The sequence below is a fragment of the Phoca vitulina genome, unplaced genomic scaffold (genome assembly GCF_004348235.1).
Source record: "Phoca vitulina isolate PV1807 unplaced genomic scaffold, GSC_HSeal_1.0 scaffold24, whole genome shotgun sequence".
Taxonomy (NCBI): domain Eukaryota; kingdom Metazoa; phylum Chordata; class Mammalia; order Carnivora; family Phocidae; genus Phoca; species Phoca vitulina.
Window position 1 is genome coordinate 17,862,409 of NW_022589727.1, and position 15,902 is coordinate 17,878,310.

At 36.2% G+C, this 15,902-nt stretch overlaps 1 protein-coding gene across 5 annotated transcripts in view; it reads left to right on the forward strand.

The window, feature by feature from the left end:
- The window catches only part of OSBPL1A (oxysterol binding protein like 1A), a 218,802-nt gene that overhangs the window by 82,484 nt on the left and 120,416 nt on the right, over window positions 1-15,902 (forward strand). For all 5 annotated transcript variants that reach the window (XM_032421388.1, XM_032421389.1, XM_032421386.1 and 2 more), the window contains 2 exons: window positions 3,750-3,831; window positions 13,316-13,422. In XM_032421388.1, the coding sequence (XP_032277279.1) occupies window positions 3,750-3,831; window positions 13,316-13,422 (189 nt within the window). The remainder of the gene's footprint in view (window positions 1-3,749; window positions 3,832-13,315; window positions 13,423-15,902) is intronic.

Consider the following 15,902-nt stretch of genomic DNA (forward strand, 5'->3'; position numbering starts at 1 on the left):
AGAAATGGACCCTCAACTCTATGGTCAACTAATCTTTGACAAAGCAGGAAAGAATGTCCAATGGAAAAAAGACAGTCTCTTCAACAAATGGTGTTGGGAAAATTGGACAGCCACATGCAGAAGAATGAAACTGGACCATTTCCTTACACCACACACAAAAATAGACTCCAAATGGTTGAAAGACCTCAATGTGAGACAGGAGTCCATCAAAATCCTAAAGGAGAACACAGGCAGCAACCTCTTCGACCTTAGCCGCAGCAACTTCTTCCTAGAAACATCGCCAAAGGCAAGGGAAGCAAGGGCAAAAATGAACTATTGGGACTTCCTCAAGATAAAAAGCTTTTGCAAAGCAAAGGAAACAGTCAACAAAACCAAAAGACAACTGACAGAATGGGAGAAGATATTTGCAAATGACATATCAGATAAAGGGCTAGTATCCAAAATCTATAAAGAACTCATCAAACTCAACACCCAAAGAACAAAGAATCCAATCAAGAAATGGGCAGAAGACATGAACAGACATTTTTCCAAAGAAGACATCCAAATGGCCAACAGACACATGAAAAAGTGTTCAATATCACTCAGCATCAGGGAAATCCAAATCAAAACCTCAATGAGATACCACCTCACACCAGTCAGAATGGCTAAAATTAACAAGTCAGGAAATGACAGATGTTGGCGGGGATGCGGAGAAAGGGGAACCCTCCTACACTGTTGGTGGGAATGCAAGCTGGTGCAGCCACTCTGGAAAACAGTATGGAGGTTCCTCAAAAAGTTGAAAATAGAGCTACCATATGATCCAGCAAGTGCACTACTGGGTATTTACCCCAAAGATACAAAAGTAGGGACCCGAAAGGCTACGTGCACCCCGATGTTTATAGCAGCAATGTCCACAATAGCCAAACTGTGGAAAGAGCCAAGATGTCCATCAACAGATGAATGGATAAAGAAGATGTGGTATATATATACAATGGAATATTATGCAGCCATCAAAAGGAATAAGATCTTGCCATTTGCAACGACGTGGATGGAACTGGAGGGTATTATGCTGAGCGAAATAAGTCAAACAGAGAAAGACATGTATCATATGACCTCACTGATATGAGGAATTCTTAATCTCAGGAAACAAACTGAGGGTTGCTGGAGTGGGGGGTGGGGTGGGAGGGATGGGGTGACTGGGTGATGGACACTGGGGAGGGTATGTGTTCTGGTAAGCGCTGTGAATTGTGCAAGACTGTTGAATCTCAGATCTGTACCTCTGAAACAAATAATGCAATATATGTTAAGAAAGAAAAAAAGAAGAAGAATGTAGCAGGAGGGGAAGAATGAAGGGGGGGAAATCGGAGGGGGAGAAGAACCATGAGAGACAATGGACTCTGAAAAACAAACTGAGGGTTCTAGAGGGGAGGGGGTTGGGAGGATGGGTTAGCCTGGTGATGGGTATTGAGGAGGGCACGTTCTGCATGGAGCACTGGGTGTTATGCACAAACAATGAATCATGGAACACTATATCTAAAACTAATGATGTAATGTATGGGGATTAACATAACAATAAAAAAAATTAAAAAAAAATATCATCATGCTCGGGTATTAGGTCATTGCTTATAGTGGGATCCTATTTATGTAGAATAAAAAAAAAATTAAAACCTAAAAAGAATGCCTGACATAAGGGTGAATGGCTTAGAAGTTAAGAATGGGACACCATGCTGGGCTCTGCAAAGAACTCCTGAACATTAACCTTCCTAAATAGATTTCTAGGTTTTCCTAATATAACCAATAGCTGCTAAGGGGAAATTATAGCAAATTGGAGGATGTATACATGTGGTTTGTATTAATGACCTCTTTTGTTCCTTTTACCTTCAAAACCACACCAAATGTTTAGAACAGAAGACACATTATACCTAACTGTGAAACAGAATGTGTAGATCAAATCTTCTCCAGCTGACCTAATATGTACCTTTTATTAAAACAAGTAAATCCTCCACCAGGGAAGCTCTTTTTAGTAACTGTCAGGTAGATATGCTAAGGGAAGATGAATGGGATTCAGGTATTTGAGGATGATGTTATGGAGAATGTTCTTGTCTTTATTACCCCCAGGAACTCTGTCCTGTTCATTACAGATTTCCAGTCTGCAGATGAAGCCAGTGCTGGCTTTTATGCATCCAGCTAACTTTCACCATAGAAAGGAAAAGAGAAAACAGTAGCATTGACTTGCACATGGGCAGGAGTATTAACTATGTATCGAGTAGAAATGACAATTTTCTGTTAATAAATTATGAGTGATACATTTGGTTGCAGTGCCTATTTCAGTTCCTCCAGATCAACTTCTTCCTTGCCTTCAACCTGTATTTATGGGCTGTGTCTGAAAAAGTGATCCAGCACACCATTTCCCTTTCTGGGGTGTTTTAAATTGTGTAGTGTAGGTATTTTTATGTTGTTAGAGCTCTCAACACAGAGTAATGTAGATTTTAAAGAGAACATTGCCTGTCACTAATGTGGTACCATGAATAATTCTGCTGTAGTTGAGCTGAGCTTCATAAGCACTAAAAATTTTATAAGGTGAAAAAGAAGAAAAGGCTGCTTACCTGTGTCCCTTTGTCATGTAGGACTGATTTAGGAGGAGCAAAAATGTTTAGTGATGAGCCAGTTGGGATTAGGAGTACAAAGTGGGGAATTTATAAGGATAAATATTACTCTACCTACAACAATGTGATTTTAATATTAAGAAACTCAAGGTTCTCAGAATAAACATTTTTCATTGCCATAACCAACTGACTTTACAATGATAATTTTCTTGCTTATTCTTCCTACCTCTTGAAAGAGAAACTGTAAATAAAACTAACATCAAAATTACATTGTTAATATAATCAATGTGTTTACCTGACTTTTCATTTTGGACTTCTAGATCTTGACTAAGATGGGGTGGAACTTGTGTCATAAAACTCTGTGTTTTGCTTTTAGGGATCCAAAAATGTAGAAGTTTCAAAGTGCAAGAAGAATGTTTCCTATAATTGACTTAATCTTATTTTTATAAACTTTGACTTACTAAGAAAATGTCCTTAGATGGCTGAACGAAAATCAGCTGTGGTTTCTAAGTATTACTATCTAGGTTTTTTTTTTTTTTTTTTTTTAACAAAAAAAGTTTTTAAACCTTTTTTTTTTTAAAAGATTTTATTTATTTGACAGAGAAAGACACAGCGAGAGAGGAAACACAAGCAGGGGGAGTGGGAGAGGGAGAAGCAGGCTTCCCCCTGAGCAAGGAGCCCCATGAGGGGCTCGATCCCAGAATCCTGGGATCATGACCCGAGCTGAAGGCAGACGCTTAACGACTGAGCCACCCAGGTGCCCTGACAAAAACAATTTTTAAAATATATTCTTAAGGAATGCATTTCATAATTCCTTGGTGAATTTAATCAAGTCTACAAAAAGGATTAATCGGGAGAAATCTAACTCATATGTATATGGTATAATGAGTTCTTGGAAACAGTGCAATTGTATATTGTCTACATGACAAATGTTGAATGTATTTAAAATTTAGAAAGATTTATTTTTTAAACCTGTATGTGATTAAATGCAATATTCAATTTCTAAGGAAATTTTTATCTTTTTCTCTCTCAAGAATATATCTTAATTATTGTAGTATGTCAACATGTGAACTAAAAGTTTTGACAGAAACAGTAAAGTATATGTACTATAAAAATACTTTATTAATAAAGTTTTAATTTTGCTTTTTGTTTTTGTTTTCCCAGAAAGCACAAACATGCCAACAGAAACTAGATAGGGAAATTTCCACCTTTCTGAAAATGATAAAGGAGTGTGACATGGCTAAAGGTAAAAAAAAAAAAAAAAAAAGTTGGGGGGCAAACTACCAAATAACACCCACTGTTTAACACAACCCATTATCCTAGATGTCGATCCTTTGTAGTTTTGTTTGCTATACATGTTAGATAATTTTCGGTTTCGAATTCAAAGTTATGTTTGATAAGACTATTTTGAAATTTTTAAAAAGCGACTTAAAATTTCTACTGGAAGAGGCTTGGTTTGTAGATTAATATTTTAAGAAAAAAAGAAAAAGTTAACATTTTGGGGCTATAAATTCATTTTGGCTATGTAATAAGACTCCTAATTATGAATTCCAGAAGACTTGAATTTTATTTTTATTTTTTTTAAAGATTTGATTTGAGAGAGAGAGTGAGAGAACAGAAGGGGGGCAGGGTCCGAGGGAGAAGCACACTCCCTGCTGGGCAGGGAGCCCAATGCTGGACTCGATCCTGGAACTCTGGGATCATGACCTGAGCTGAAGGCAGTCGCTTAACCAACTGAGCCACCCAGGTGCCCCACAGAAGACTTGAATTTTAAACTGTCTTGTGTTTGAATCCTTGCTCTGCCACTTACCAGCTGTTACTTTGAACAGTACATTTAACTTCTCTGAGCCTCAGTTTCCCCATCTGTAAATGAAGGGGTTGGTTGTTCTCAGGTCTTAGCCTTTTATGATTCTATGAATGTCTATGTGACCATGACTGTCTAATTGTTAATCTACCTTTCAGTAGTAACTTTTTATGTCTTCAGTCTCCACTGGTTATGAATCATCAAGAGTTGACTATAAATATTCCAAAAGTCAAAATAACATACAATACAAAATCAAAAATCCAATTAAAAAAATTACATATCGAGGAAAAAAAAGTATTACTTTTTTTTTAAAGATTTTATTTATTTGACAGAGAGAGCACAAGTAGGCAGAGCGGCAGGCAGAGGGAGAGGGAGAAGCAGGCTTCCCGCTGAGCAGGGAGCCCAATGTGGGGCTCGATCCCAGGACCCTGGGATCATGACCTGAGCCGAAGGCAGACGCTTAACTGAGTGAGCCACCCAGGCACCCCAAAAAAGTATTACTTTGTAAACTAAAAACTGTGTTTCTTAGACTTTAGACTCCTCCCTATTGCTTTAGATTTCGGCTATGATGGGTTTATAAATAACTTCACTGATATTTGATTGATTCAGTTGTCTGAGTTAACTATCAGTTTTAATCACGAACTAGTTTCTCTCTATGGACTTCTCAGTTTAGTTTATATATGCCCAGGGAATGCAAAGAAATGCTAATATTAGAATAAAATGAACACAGATATTTTATATCTATCCAAATGGACCTCGGGCATCTCTTTACATCAGTTCCATAAACATTTATTTGTATTAATGATAGCTTTAAGAAGGACAGCAATTAAGTCATTTTTATTATTGTGGGCTGGAATATTATATTACTTAGCACTCTTCATCCTCAATGGACTTTTTAAGTAAGAACAGCTTCATTAGATACAATTCACAGTCTAAAATGTACCCATGTGGAGTACCCTTTAGTGGTTTTTAGTATATTTACAGTTATGCAACTGTGACCATCAATGAGCTTTTAAAACACCATTTTCAAGAAACATCAAAAGTAAGAAGAGATACTAATGATGTTTAAAAGATGTAGGCAATGTCCAGAGTTAGATGAAATATAAGGATTAATCCTTTTAACATGGACCAAAGAAAGAAATGACATCAGAACTACAACAAAATTAAGTAGTTTTTTTTTAAACTTTGAGATCTCTTGGTTCAGATTATCTGTATGACCTGTCACTCATAACGATGCTATGCATCATTTGCATTTTTGGAGATATGCATAATATTCAATATTACAAAAGAGATACTTCAGACAGTGCCATCTGGAAAACTTTGAGATGTCTGACAATGATCTGACAACGTTATTTCATATATCTAAAATGAAATTCAATAGATTTATACACAAACAATTGTAAACATTTTCTGTAAGATGGGTGTAGATAGATAAATCTGCATATTATATAAATAGTAAATGGTTAAGATGATTTCATGAATGGAATTAGAGTTGAAGATAACTACATTACCTTAATGCCAAGGGATTGTGCAGAGTAATCTTGCACCATGTGTTTTATTGCTGATAGATAGTAGCTGATAAATACACATCCTGCTCCAAACTGTCTACATAGTTTGCCAATAACTTCTCAAAATGAAGAACTAAAATGTTTGTGGACAGAATCCAGACCTTGTGGTTGTGATTGTTGGTTGTCTTACGTTTTAATACAAAATTACATGAACTTTTAGATGCTACTTCCTTACGTCTTACTCCAAGTTCTGCCGTACTAGTTCTGCTCTGTGTCCTGTCAAATCCAGATCCCTGCCGCAGCCTCCCCTGTGGGCATCTTGCCTTCTGGGACCCCATGCATTCCACCCTTAAAGGGAATCCAAAGCCTTTTAGGAACTCCTACAACTCAGCTTCTGTGAAAATACGGCATTATTGCTGCCAGATTAATTTTAGAATAGTACTTTTTTGATCATAAAATTTTTTTCCCAAAAAATGTTTCATGGGTCTTTGAAACTATAGAATAAAATACAACCTTTTTTTTTTTTTAAGATTTTATTTATTTGACCAGAGACACAGCAAGAGAGGGAACACAAGCAGAGGGAGTGGGAGAGGGAGAAGCAGGCTTCCCACTGAGCAGGGAGCCCAGTGCGGGGCTCGATCCTAGGACCCTGGGATCACGACCTGAGCCAAAGGCTGACGCTTAACGACTGAGCCACCCAAATGCCCCTAAAATACAAACTCTTTATCATGGCATTTAAGAACTATCAGAGCCCAATCACAAAAGCGTTTTTCAGTTTATTTACAATTACAGATCTTCCTCAATAATGGGGTTATATCCTGAGAAAGCCCATTGTAAATTGAAAATCTTGTAAGTCAAAAATGCATTTAGTATACCTGACCTACTGAACATCATAACTTAGCCTAGCATACCTTAAACACGCTCAGTACACTTTCGTTAGCCAGCAGTTGGGCAAAATCATCTGATACAAAGCCTGTTTTTTTAAGATTTTCTTTAGAGAGAGAGTGTTACAAGCATGTAAGTGTGGGGGGAGGAGCAGAGTGGGAGGGAGAGGGAAAGGGAGAGAATCCCAAGCAGATTCCATGCTGAGCACAGAGCTGGATATGGGGCTTGATCCCATGACCCTGAGATAAAGACCTGAGGTGAAACCAAGAGTCCGACGCTTAACTGAGCCACCCAGGCACCCCCAAAGCCTGTTTTATATTAAAGTGTTAAAGCCATGTAATTTATCAACTCCTGTACTGAAAGTGAAAACAGAATGGATATCTGAATACAGAACGGTTGTAAGTGTATCAGTGGTTTATTTTGGTGATGATGTGGCTGACTGGGAGCTGTGGCCCCTGCCGCTGCTCCACATCACAAGAAATTACACTGCATATTGCTAACCCAGACAAAGATCAAAATTCAGAATTTGAAGTATGGTTTCTACCGTACCACGTATACCATGTGTTTTGCATTCATAGCATCATTGAGTCAGAAAATCCTAAGTCAAACCACTGTAAGTCAGGGACCATCTATATTCATTGTATGTTTTGGTCCAAAATGTCCTCTATTGAAATAGTACTTTATTTCCTTAAGCCTAATTTCTGTCTGGATGAATGCCAAAATTTATGTATCTGGCATTGGCAACATATCCTTCAAGATTCAGTGAATGCAGTGCTAAAACCTCTACTATTTTATCTTTATCAAGGACATGATTACGAAAACAAAGAAAATCACCCAAACTAATAAAACTATTTGAAGATTTCCTGAAGGCTAGTAGTCTCTTCTTCCATAAAACCCTAAATTTACCCATCTGTACTAAACAGTTTTTGACTATTATGAATAATGTACACTTAAATTTGATCACATCGCTTTATTACCATAGGATTCTTGGAAGTGGAATTAGTGGATGAAAGCATATTAACATTTGTGTGCCTATTGATACATTGCTAAACTACTTTCTAAAAAAGATATACTTTATATGCCAACTTTAATGCATACAGTTTATTGCATGTTACTAAATGTAGATAGTGAATTCCGGGTTAAAGAAATTAGAATGATTTCAGTTATTTAAAAGAAAAAATATCTTAAAGGAAAAGCACTTTTGTTCAACCTACTTAAAACTCTGCTCAAAAATCTCGGCTTTGAGTAAACACACTTCCCGCCTCCTTCACTATTGTCACTGAGGCCCAAACCATCATCGTCTTTCACACAGTGTTGAAACAGCCTCCTAATTGGCCCCTCAGGTTCTACCCTTGACCCTCCAGTCCCTGCCAAAACACCAGCGTATAATGTTCTTTGCTCAAAACATCACGTAGATTCTGGGTTATCTCACTAAGAAAAATAAAGTCCTTCTAATGACCCACAGACTCTTCCAGTCCTATGTGGCACCTCTCTTCTCATCTCCTAGTTACCCCTGCTTGCTTGTCTTCCAGCCTCACTGGCCTTCTGGCTGCCCCTCGGAGAGGCTGGGCATACTCCTGCTCAGCCTGGGCTGTGCTGGCCCTCTGCCTGGAAGTCTTTTCTCCAGGATACTCAGGTCCTCACCTGCCCAGGTCTTGACTCAAACAGAACCTGGCTACAGACTACAGACTGCATTACTGGGGCTTCCTTGCCCTCAGACTTCTCATTGGACTCAGCAAAAGGGAGACCCTATCAGGGGATTGGTGGAGGGGGTGAGAGCAGTCAGGCATTTTCCTCCCTCCTGACAGCTGGGCTGCACGGGCTGTAATAGACCCTGGCTGAAGAGCCCGCACCTGTGACTCCAGCTCCTGCTGGCCTTAGCAACACTGTCCTTTCTTTTTGCCTCTCCGTTCCACAGTGGCAACTGTCCTGCATGCCAGTCTATTAGTTCACTTACCCTCCCCTTTGGGTGTCATCTTTTTTTAAAGACGTTTTCAGGTGCCCTTTCAGTTTGCCAGCCATTTCTTGTCAGGACCCTTACTGATATGTCATCCTGTCCGAACTTGCAACTCCCCTCAACACTTGTTATTCCCCTACCTTGCTTTTTTCCTCTGTCACTTATCAAACTTGCTATATATATATTGTAGTTGATAGTCTCCCTCTCCTATTAGAATATAAACTCCACCAAGGCAGGAATTTGTTTTATTTGCCGATCGTCTTCAGCACCTTAACAGTGCATGCTACCTGTAAGCACTTGACATATATACAGTTGATCCTTGAACAACACGGGTTTGAACTGCATAGGTCCGCTTATATGTGGCTTTTTTTTTTTTTTAAATAAATACAGCACGGTACTGTGAATGTAATTTCTGTTTTTTATGATTTTCTTAACACTTTTTCTCTAGGATATTTGTTATTGTAAGGCTTCCAGTCAACAGTAGGTGCTTAGTAGTTAAGTTTCAGGGGAGTCAAAGATTATATATGGATTTTTAACTGCAAGGGGGTCAGTGCCCAAATCCCATGTTGTTCATGGGTCAACTGTATATGTTTTGAGTGAATGAAATGAATGACCTACTTATCTACCTTGTAAATTTATAACTCACTTCTTTTGAACTCAGAAGTAAGTACTAAATTTGTTTTGTCAAGTTAGTATATAGGTTGTACAAGTCAGCACTGAACCTGCCACGGGGCAACCACGCAGTCAGTGGTAGATATAGACAGAGCCTCTCGCCTTTCTGGAGTCCCCCTTGATCACAGTTCTGATATGATCTTCTCAGGACTAATGGTTTCTATACTATCTGAAAATAATAATTATAGATATTTTAGGTATGTTTACTTTATTGCACATTATATTTAGCACTAAAAGTATTGTTCTTCAAGATCCAACTCAAATCCTATCTATTCTCAGACTCTATTCCGTTACTCCATCCCATAATGGTTATTCCTTTCTCTGAATAGTTAACATTTTTTAAGTGCATAATTTGTTTGCTGTCTACATCTTATAGTATCCTTGATACCTTTTTTCATTTAACTCATGCTATAACTCATTTAACACACGCAGTTTTGAACTTTGTTTTATATTCTCCATTGCAGCTACTGCAGATTCTATATAGACAGAATGATTTAGTAGTACTTGTTTAGTGGGTGATTGTGTTCACACTAGTCATCTTAATTTGAACAACAACAAAAATTTATATTCTATAGGGGCCTCTCAGTTTTTTTCAAATTACAGTTTTATGTAAAAGTTCTTAGAAGATCAGTTGATTTTTATATGCAGATATCTTTTTCTCCTTTTCTGAGCAGAGTACGGATTTTCTTGAGGCATTTATATAATTCCAATTAGGTGTGAAAGTCTGTTTTTAAAATGCCTCTTTGCATGCAGGTTAGATCATGTCTCTTATATACGTAATCAGATGTATTGCTGTTTTTTCTTCAAAAAAAATATTTAAGGCTTCATGAAGAGGATGGAATTTGAACTTGGCCTTGAACAAAAGTTTAAGTGGAGAAACTTCTGAATATGAATAATTATTATTTCCAGTATTCGGGCAAGAGGAAACATCTTGAACAAAGGTTTGGAGGCAGTAAAGTGAAAGAATATTTCTAGGAAAACAAGTATTTCCAGGAAAACAGTCTGGCTGAAACCGATTCAGTTTAGAGTGTCTTAAATGTCAGTTTGAGTGTGGACTTTTTCCATATTAGGAGAACAATGGAGGTCCTCTGTATTAGGTTTAGTTTGCTAACATAACAAGAAATAAGTATTTCCCCAATAGTTTTAAAACATACTCAGTTAAAAATTGTACAGTGTTATCATGAAAATGACAGATTGTGAGTTTTTTGTATATGTCTCTAAAGTTAAGCTTTTTGCATTAGATCTTCTAGCATCTTTCCTGAGTTCAAAAATATTTTTAGTACAAAATTAAGTGATTCTTATAATAGGCCAAATGTGTTTACATACTAGTCTTTTTACATTGTTCATTACAACTCAGTCTCTAAATATTAACTGGCTAAGATAATATTTGGAGTGATTTCCAGTTGGTAACTTTTCTGGAAGCCTAGCGGTTTTTTTCTTTTTTTATAACAATATGCAAACATCATCTACGAAGCATGCCACTATGAGCCACCTGGCCCCTGATGCGCTGCCCTGGTGCTAGAGGGTCAGTTCTTATGCAGACCTCCTGCGCAAGTTAGTGTGAATTTCAAAATCTTGCTTGAACACCAGACTGTCAGAGAAATTAGGTAACTTTTGACTCTGTTTTGGACAAAAGAATTTGATACATTCTCAATAATGGATTCCTAAAAGTCCATATATATTTCTTGGAGTATTTTTTAAAAGGTTACAGAATCAGTTTTATTTAAAATCTTGAAGTTCATACAAGTTCATTTTGGCATTTAATGTTTTACGCTAATCAACAAGTATATAAAGTGTTAAATATCTAAAACATACAAAATTATAGATGATTAAGCATGATGGTATTTAATAAAAGAAACACATCCATGAATGACTGTGTTCCCATCTTACCATTTGTGCCATGAAAGTGGAAAATTACTAGATTACCCAGAGCATTTATGGAAGGCAGAGGCTGTGCCTGATTTTTTTGTACATCCCCTCACCGTACTCAATCCACAGCTCCGTGTGAGACATCTGTTGAGGTACTATTTAAGTCTTGTGGCATCTGGCATATGGTATTCTTTTTTGCTATTTAGCAACTAAGTAAAGAATAAATCTTCACAATATGTATCAAAGATTCAAAATGAAAAATAAAGTATGTAAAATCAAATTTATTTTAGGATATAGTAGTTTTCAATTGTTTGGGTGTTATTAAGAATAGCTAACTCTGGGAAACTGTATTCCATAAAAAGAAAAATATGATAAAATGATATTTGGTATTTATATCCAGATATTAATGAAAGGTTGTTCATACCTTCATTCACTCTGACCTTTTCCTTTTGTTGTCCCCTTTTGCCTTACGAGTTTTGAGAAATAATTTTTCTAAGAAAAGGACTTTTCTTTGCTAAAATCACATTCCTATAGAAATAGTGGAAAATTAAAGGAAAGAATGAAGAACAATAGTAACAATTTTATCACCTAGGAGTAATGACTAAATAATTCGTTACATGTTCTTGGTAGATTTTATTTTCCTTTCCACTTCCTGTTTGAAAATGTTTGTTTCTTGAAGAGAACTACTGTTTTATGCCTGATAATTGCAAATTGCTGGCATTTGTATTTGATTGCTTTTGCTTATTGACCTTGTTTACCATGTTTTAAGAACCCTGTTCTAAATGAATCGAGATTATTTAAAAGACAGAGGGTGGTATATATTTGTCTCTCACCTCCTAAGTTATTTTTAGATGAAAAGCTTTCTTAATATTATTTTTTTTAAAGATTTTATTTATTTATTTGAGACACAGAGATAGAGAGAGGGAGCATGAGCAGTGGGAGAGGCAGAGGGAGAGGAAGAAGCAGACTCCCCGCTGAGTCAGGAGCCCGACGTGGGGCTCGATCCCAGGACCCTGGGATTATGACCTGAGCCGAAGGCAGACGCTTAACCATCTGAGCCACCCAGGCGCCCCATCTTAATATTATTTTTGATTGAAGGGACGCATTTAAAGGATCTTAATATATAATTAACACAAAGTCCAAAACTGTTGGAACAAAGAGTATTTCGCTAGCATTAATCTGGACAGGACATGACATTTTACTTCTTTTTTAAATGATCTATGTGCATTTTGCAGCTTTCTCTTGTCAGCATTCTGGTTTTTGTTTTGGGTGTTGTGGGTTTTTGTTTTTTTTTTTTGTAATGGGTAAATGGATTAAAATTTCCTTAGGGAACTGGGGAAGGTGGTGATATTACTATTTCTTTGTCCTCAACTTATATTCTGAAAGATACTGGACCCCAGAGGGACACATTTGTAAGAGTGAAAAGACCTATTCCATGCCAGACATTTATCCAATAAACACTAGAGAAAGTTGTGTTAATGCCACCTTTAGATAGGTTAGCCCTCATATCAACTACAGTATTATTCTTAGCTCTTTTTAGCGCTTGGCTTTTGAATAAAATTACTTATCTAGCATAGAATATCATGAAAGGAAATGTTAATCAGCTGCTTTCCTTAAACATTACATTATTTATTCCTATAATTTTTTAAATTTTCATTTTATTTATTATTATTTTTTTTAGTTGTGACTCTTCTCCTTGCAGGATATAGGCCTTTCTAGGACAAGGCTTCATCTTTTCTTTTACTGTACCAATTTATGCACCCTGAATACAGTAGGTGCTAATAATGATGCTCAAGGAATATACTATATGCTTTGTTTAAGGCAGCCAGCTGGAAGGAAACATAAGTTAGTAGACGTAAAAATGTTTGTGGTGCCTGGCTGGCTCCGTTGGTAGAGCATGCAACTCTTAATCTCGGGGTCCTGAGTTCAAGCTCCATGGTGGGTGTAGAGATTACTTTAAAAAAAAAAAAAAAAAGTAATTCAAAAATGTTTGTGGTCTTAAAATCCCACTAATTTTGTTTATTTTTATTTATAGACATGCTTCCATCATTTCTTCAGAAAGTTGAAGTTGTCTCTGAAGCTTCTAGAGAAACTTGTGTAGCCTTGAGCGATTGCCTTAATCTCTTCACTAAACAAGAAAGGGTAGGTAGTTTGGAGTTGAATTTTTTAATAATTGTGTGTCACATACTGGATTGTCCAATAAATCACTACTTTCAATTTGACCAAAGGTAGGAGAAAATAGTCTTAATAAAGAAAATGAAAGCTTCATTTTCACTAAAATTTAGAACTCCTTCATTCTTGATTAAACAAGATGATTCTGAAGTAACTTGTGTTCAAATTTAACTTACTTGTATAGCCGTATTTATCAACCATGGTTTAAATTTCTACTCACAGTTCTTGTGGCATTTCAACAAGAGTGTTGTGAAAATATTATAGAAACCAAAGGTTTTATATGAAAAATACATAATACTTTTCTTTAGAAAATAGAGCGCTATTAAACTTACCTATGTGAAATGAGCTCAGTGGATTAAATATCTTATGTTCTTTTCCCTCTGCTCTTTCCTATTCACTTTTCCAAATACTAGTAAGAGTGGTAAGTTTATCCATTAGTAATTCTTTTTCTGAGGATTGAAAAGTTGCAAAGATGTGTTTTGGTTGCCTGGACTAGGATTTTTCTTGTTTTAATTTATTCCCCCTTCTCATTTTCATGATGTTAAATGCAAGCAAGCCAAGCAGCTATAGGCTTTCACTTCCATTTTGTTAATTTCTACATATATGATCAATCTTCAGCTTTTTAGATTAAGACACCAAATTTCTCATTCTTGTTACAATTTATTTGTACCTTTTAATTAGATATTAGGTTTTGGTAAAACAAGATAGATGAAAATGGTTTTGTATATTTCTCTCATATGTAAAGATCTAAAATTTTATTGTGACTACAACGGAAACCTTGTGAATTCACATAAAAATTTTTTAAACGCCAGCTTTGTTATGTACTCCACAAATTCCATATTTTATTTGGAGAAAAAAATGTGAGTGATCTGAAAATCATTTAAAACAAATTTACAGAAAGTCTTTCAATAGGATTTTATTAACTATCACAGGAAAACATAATTGTTCATTAAACATTTTAAATGGTTAATTCTTCCAATACTGTTTGAAAATAACCCCTCCCATCTCAGCATTTCTATTTTTGGTGATTTCATATTCTAGGTTATTTAAATGAGGCATGATTTAGTGATCTAAATAAATCTAAATAGCATTGTCCAACATTTTTGAAATGAACGAATTGTGGTGTCTAGGAATTCAGGTAATATTTAATACATTGTAAAACTAATTCTCATTAACGTCTCTTATGTGATACCTGATGGATGTATCAATAATGTCTTTGTTTTAGAGGTGTGTAGTTTCAAGGTAAATTCTAGATTTAATTTCTGGAGAAGCCAGCCTATACTAATTTTTAAACTGTTTGCTTAAAAATGTAGCCTAGGTAATTACCTCCCTGAAAATCCAGATGTGCAAGGGTGCCTGGGTGGCTCAGTTGGTTAAGCAACTGCCTTCGGCTCAGGTCATGATCCTGGAGTCCTGGGATCGAGTCCCACATCGGGCTCCCTGCTCGGCGGGGAGTCTGCTTCTCCCTCTGACTCTCCCCCCTCTCATGTGCTCTCTCTCATTCTCTCTCTCTCAAATAAATAAATAAAATCTTTAAAAAAAAAAAAAAATCCAGATGTGCAAGAGTATATTAGCCTCAAGTTTAGACTAATTAGACTTTTAAATTTGTCATGAGGATTAAATAACATAATGTAAGCAAAATACTTAGCATAGTTCCTGACACATAGTAAGCCCTGAGTAAAAATCAGCAGTTATTATAGGATGCTATCTAATTAACACTTGTGACCCCTTTTCTCTGATGGTATTTTGGAGCTTATGTGTCTTTAGCATTGGATTTAAATCGTTTTGGGAGGAGGTGGTATTATCTAAAGAAGATTTGAGTATCTGTGGAATGATTGTGTTCTTCTCATCCTTATTTATTATTCAAGTGACAAAGGGCTACTTAAGTTCTCTGAACCTTGATATTTCCATCTTTCAAATAAAGGAGACCATACTGTAAGTCATTAACAAGCACTGAAGACTGAAAGTCTAATCGACCTTTTTTTAAAATCTCAGTCTTTTCCCTAACCAACCATGGGCAAGTTTCTGTAAAATGAAAATGTATAAACACCTCAGTGTCAGGTGTGGGGGTCAAATGTATATAGATGAATAATAGGTATATAGAGCATATTAACATACTGTGTGGCACACAGTACTCATTTAGGAAATGGCATGTGTTGCTTCAAACTTGCAAAGTATCTTTAAGATTCTTTTTCAGTAATGCTATAAAGTAGCAACTCTGAGGTTCTATGGATTTCCTTCTGAGAAATAGGATTATAGACAATGAAAAGGGCCCCCAAATATTTAATAGATAAATGGCATCATTGAAGGTAGTTTTTTTTATATGGCTAAGACCTACAACATAGGAATTTAATAGTGTACTTGAGGTCATCACAGAATAATTAGGTATTGTAATGCCTTATTTATCTGGAATCATAAATTGTATTTCTGTTATCTAGAAATTTTGTTAA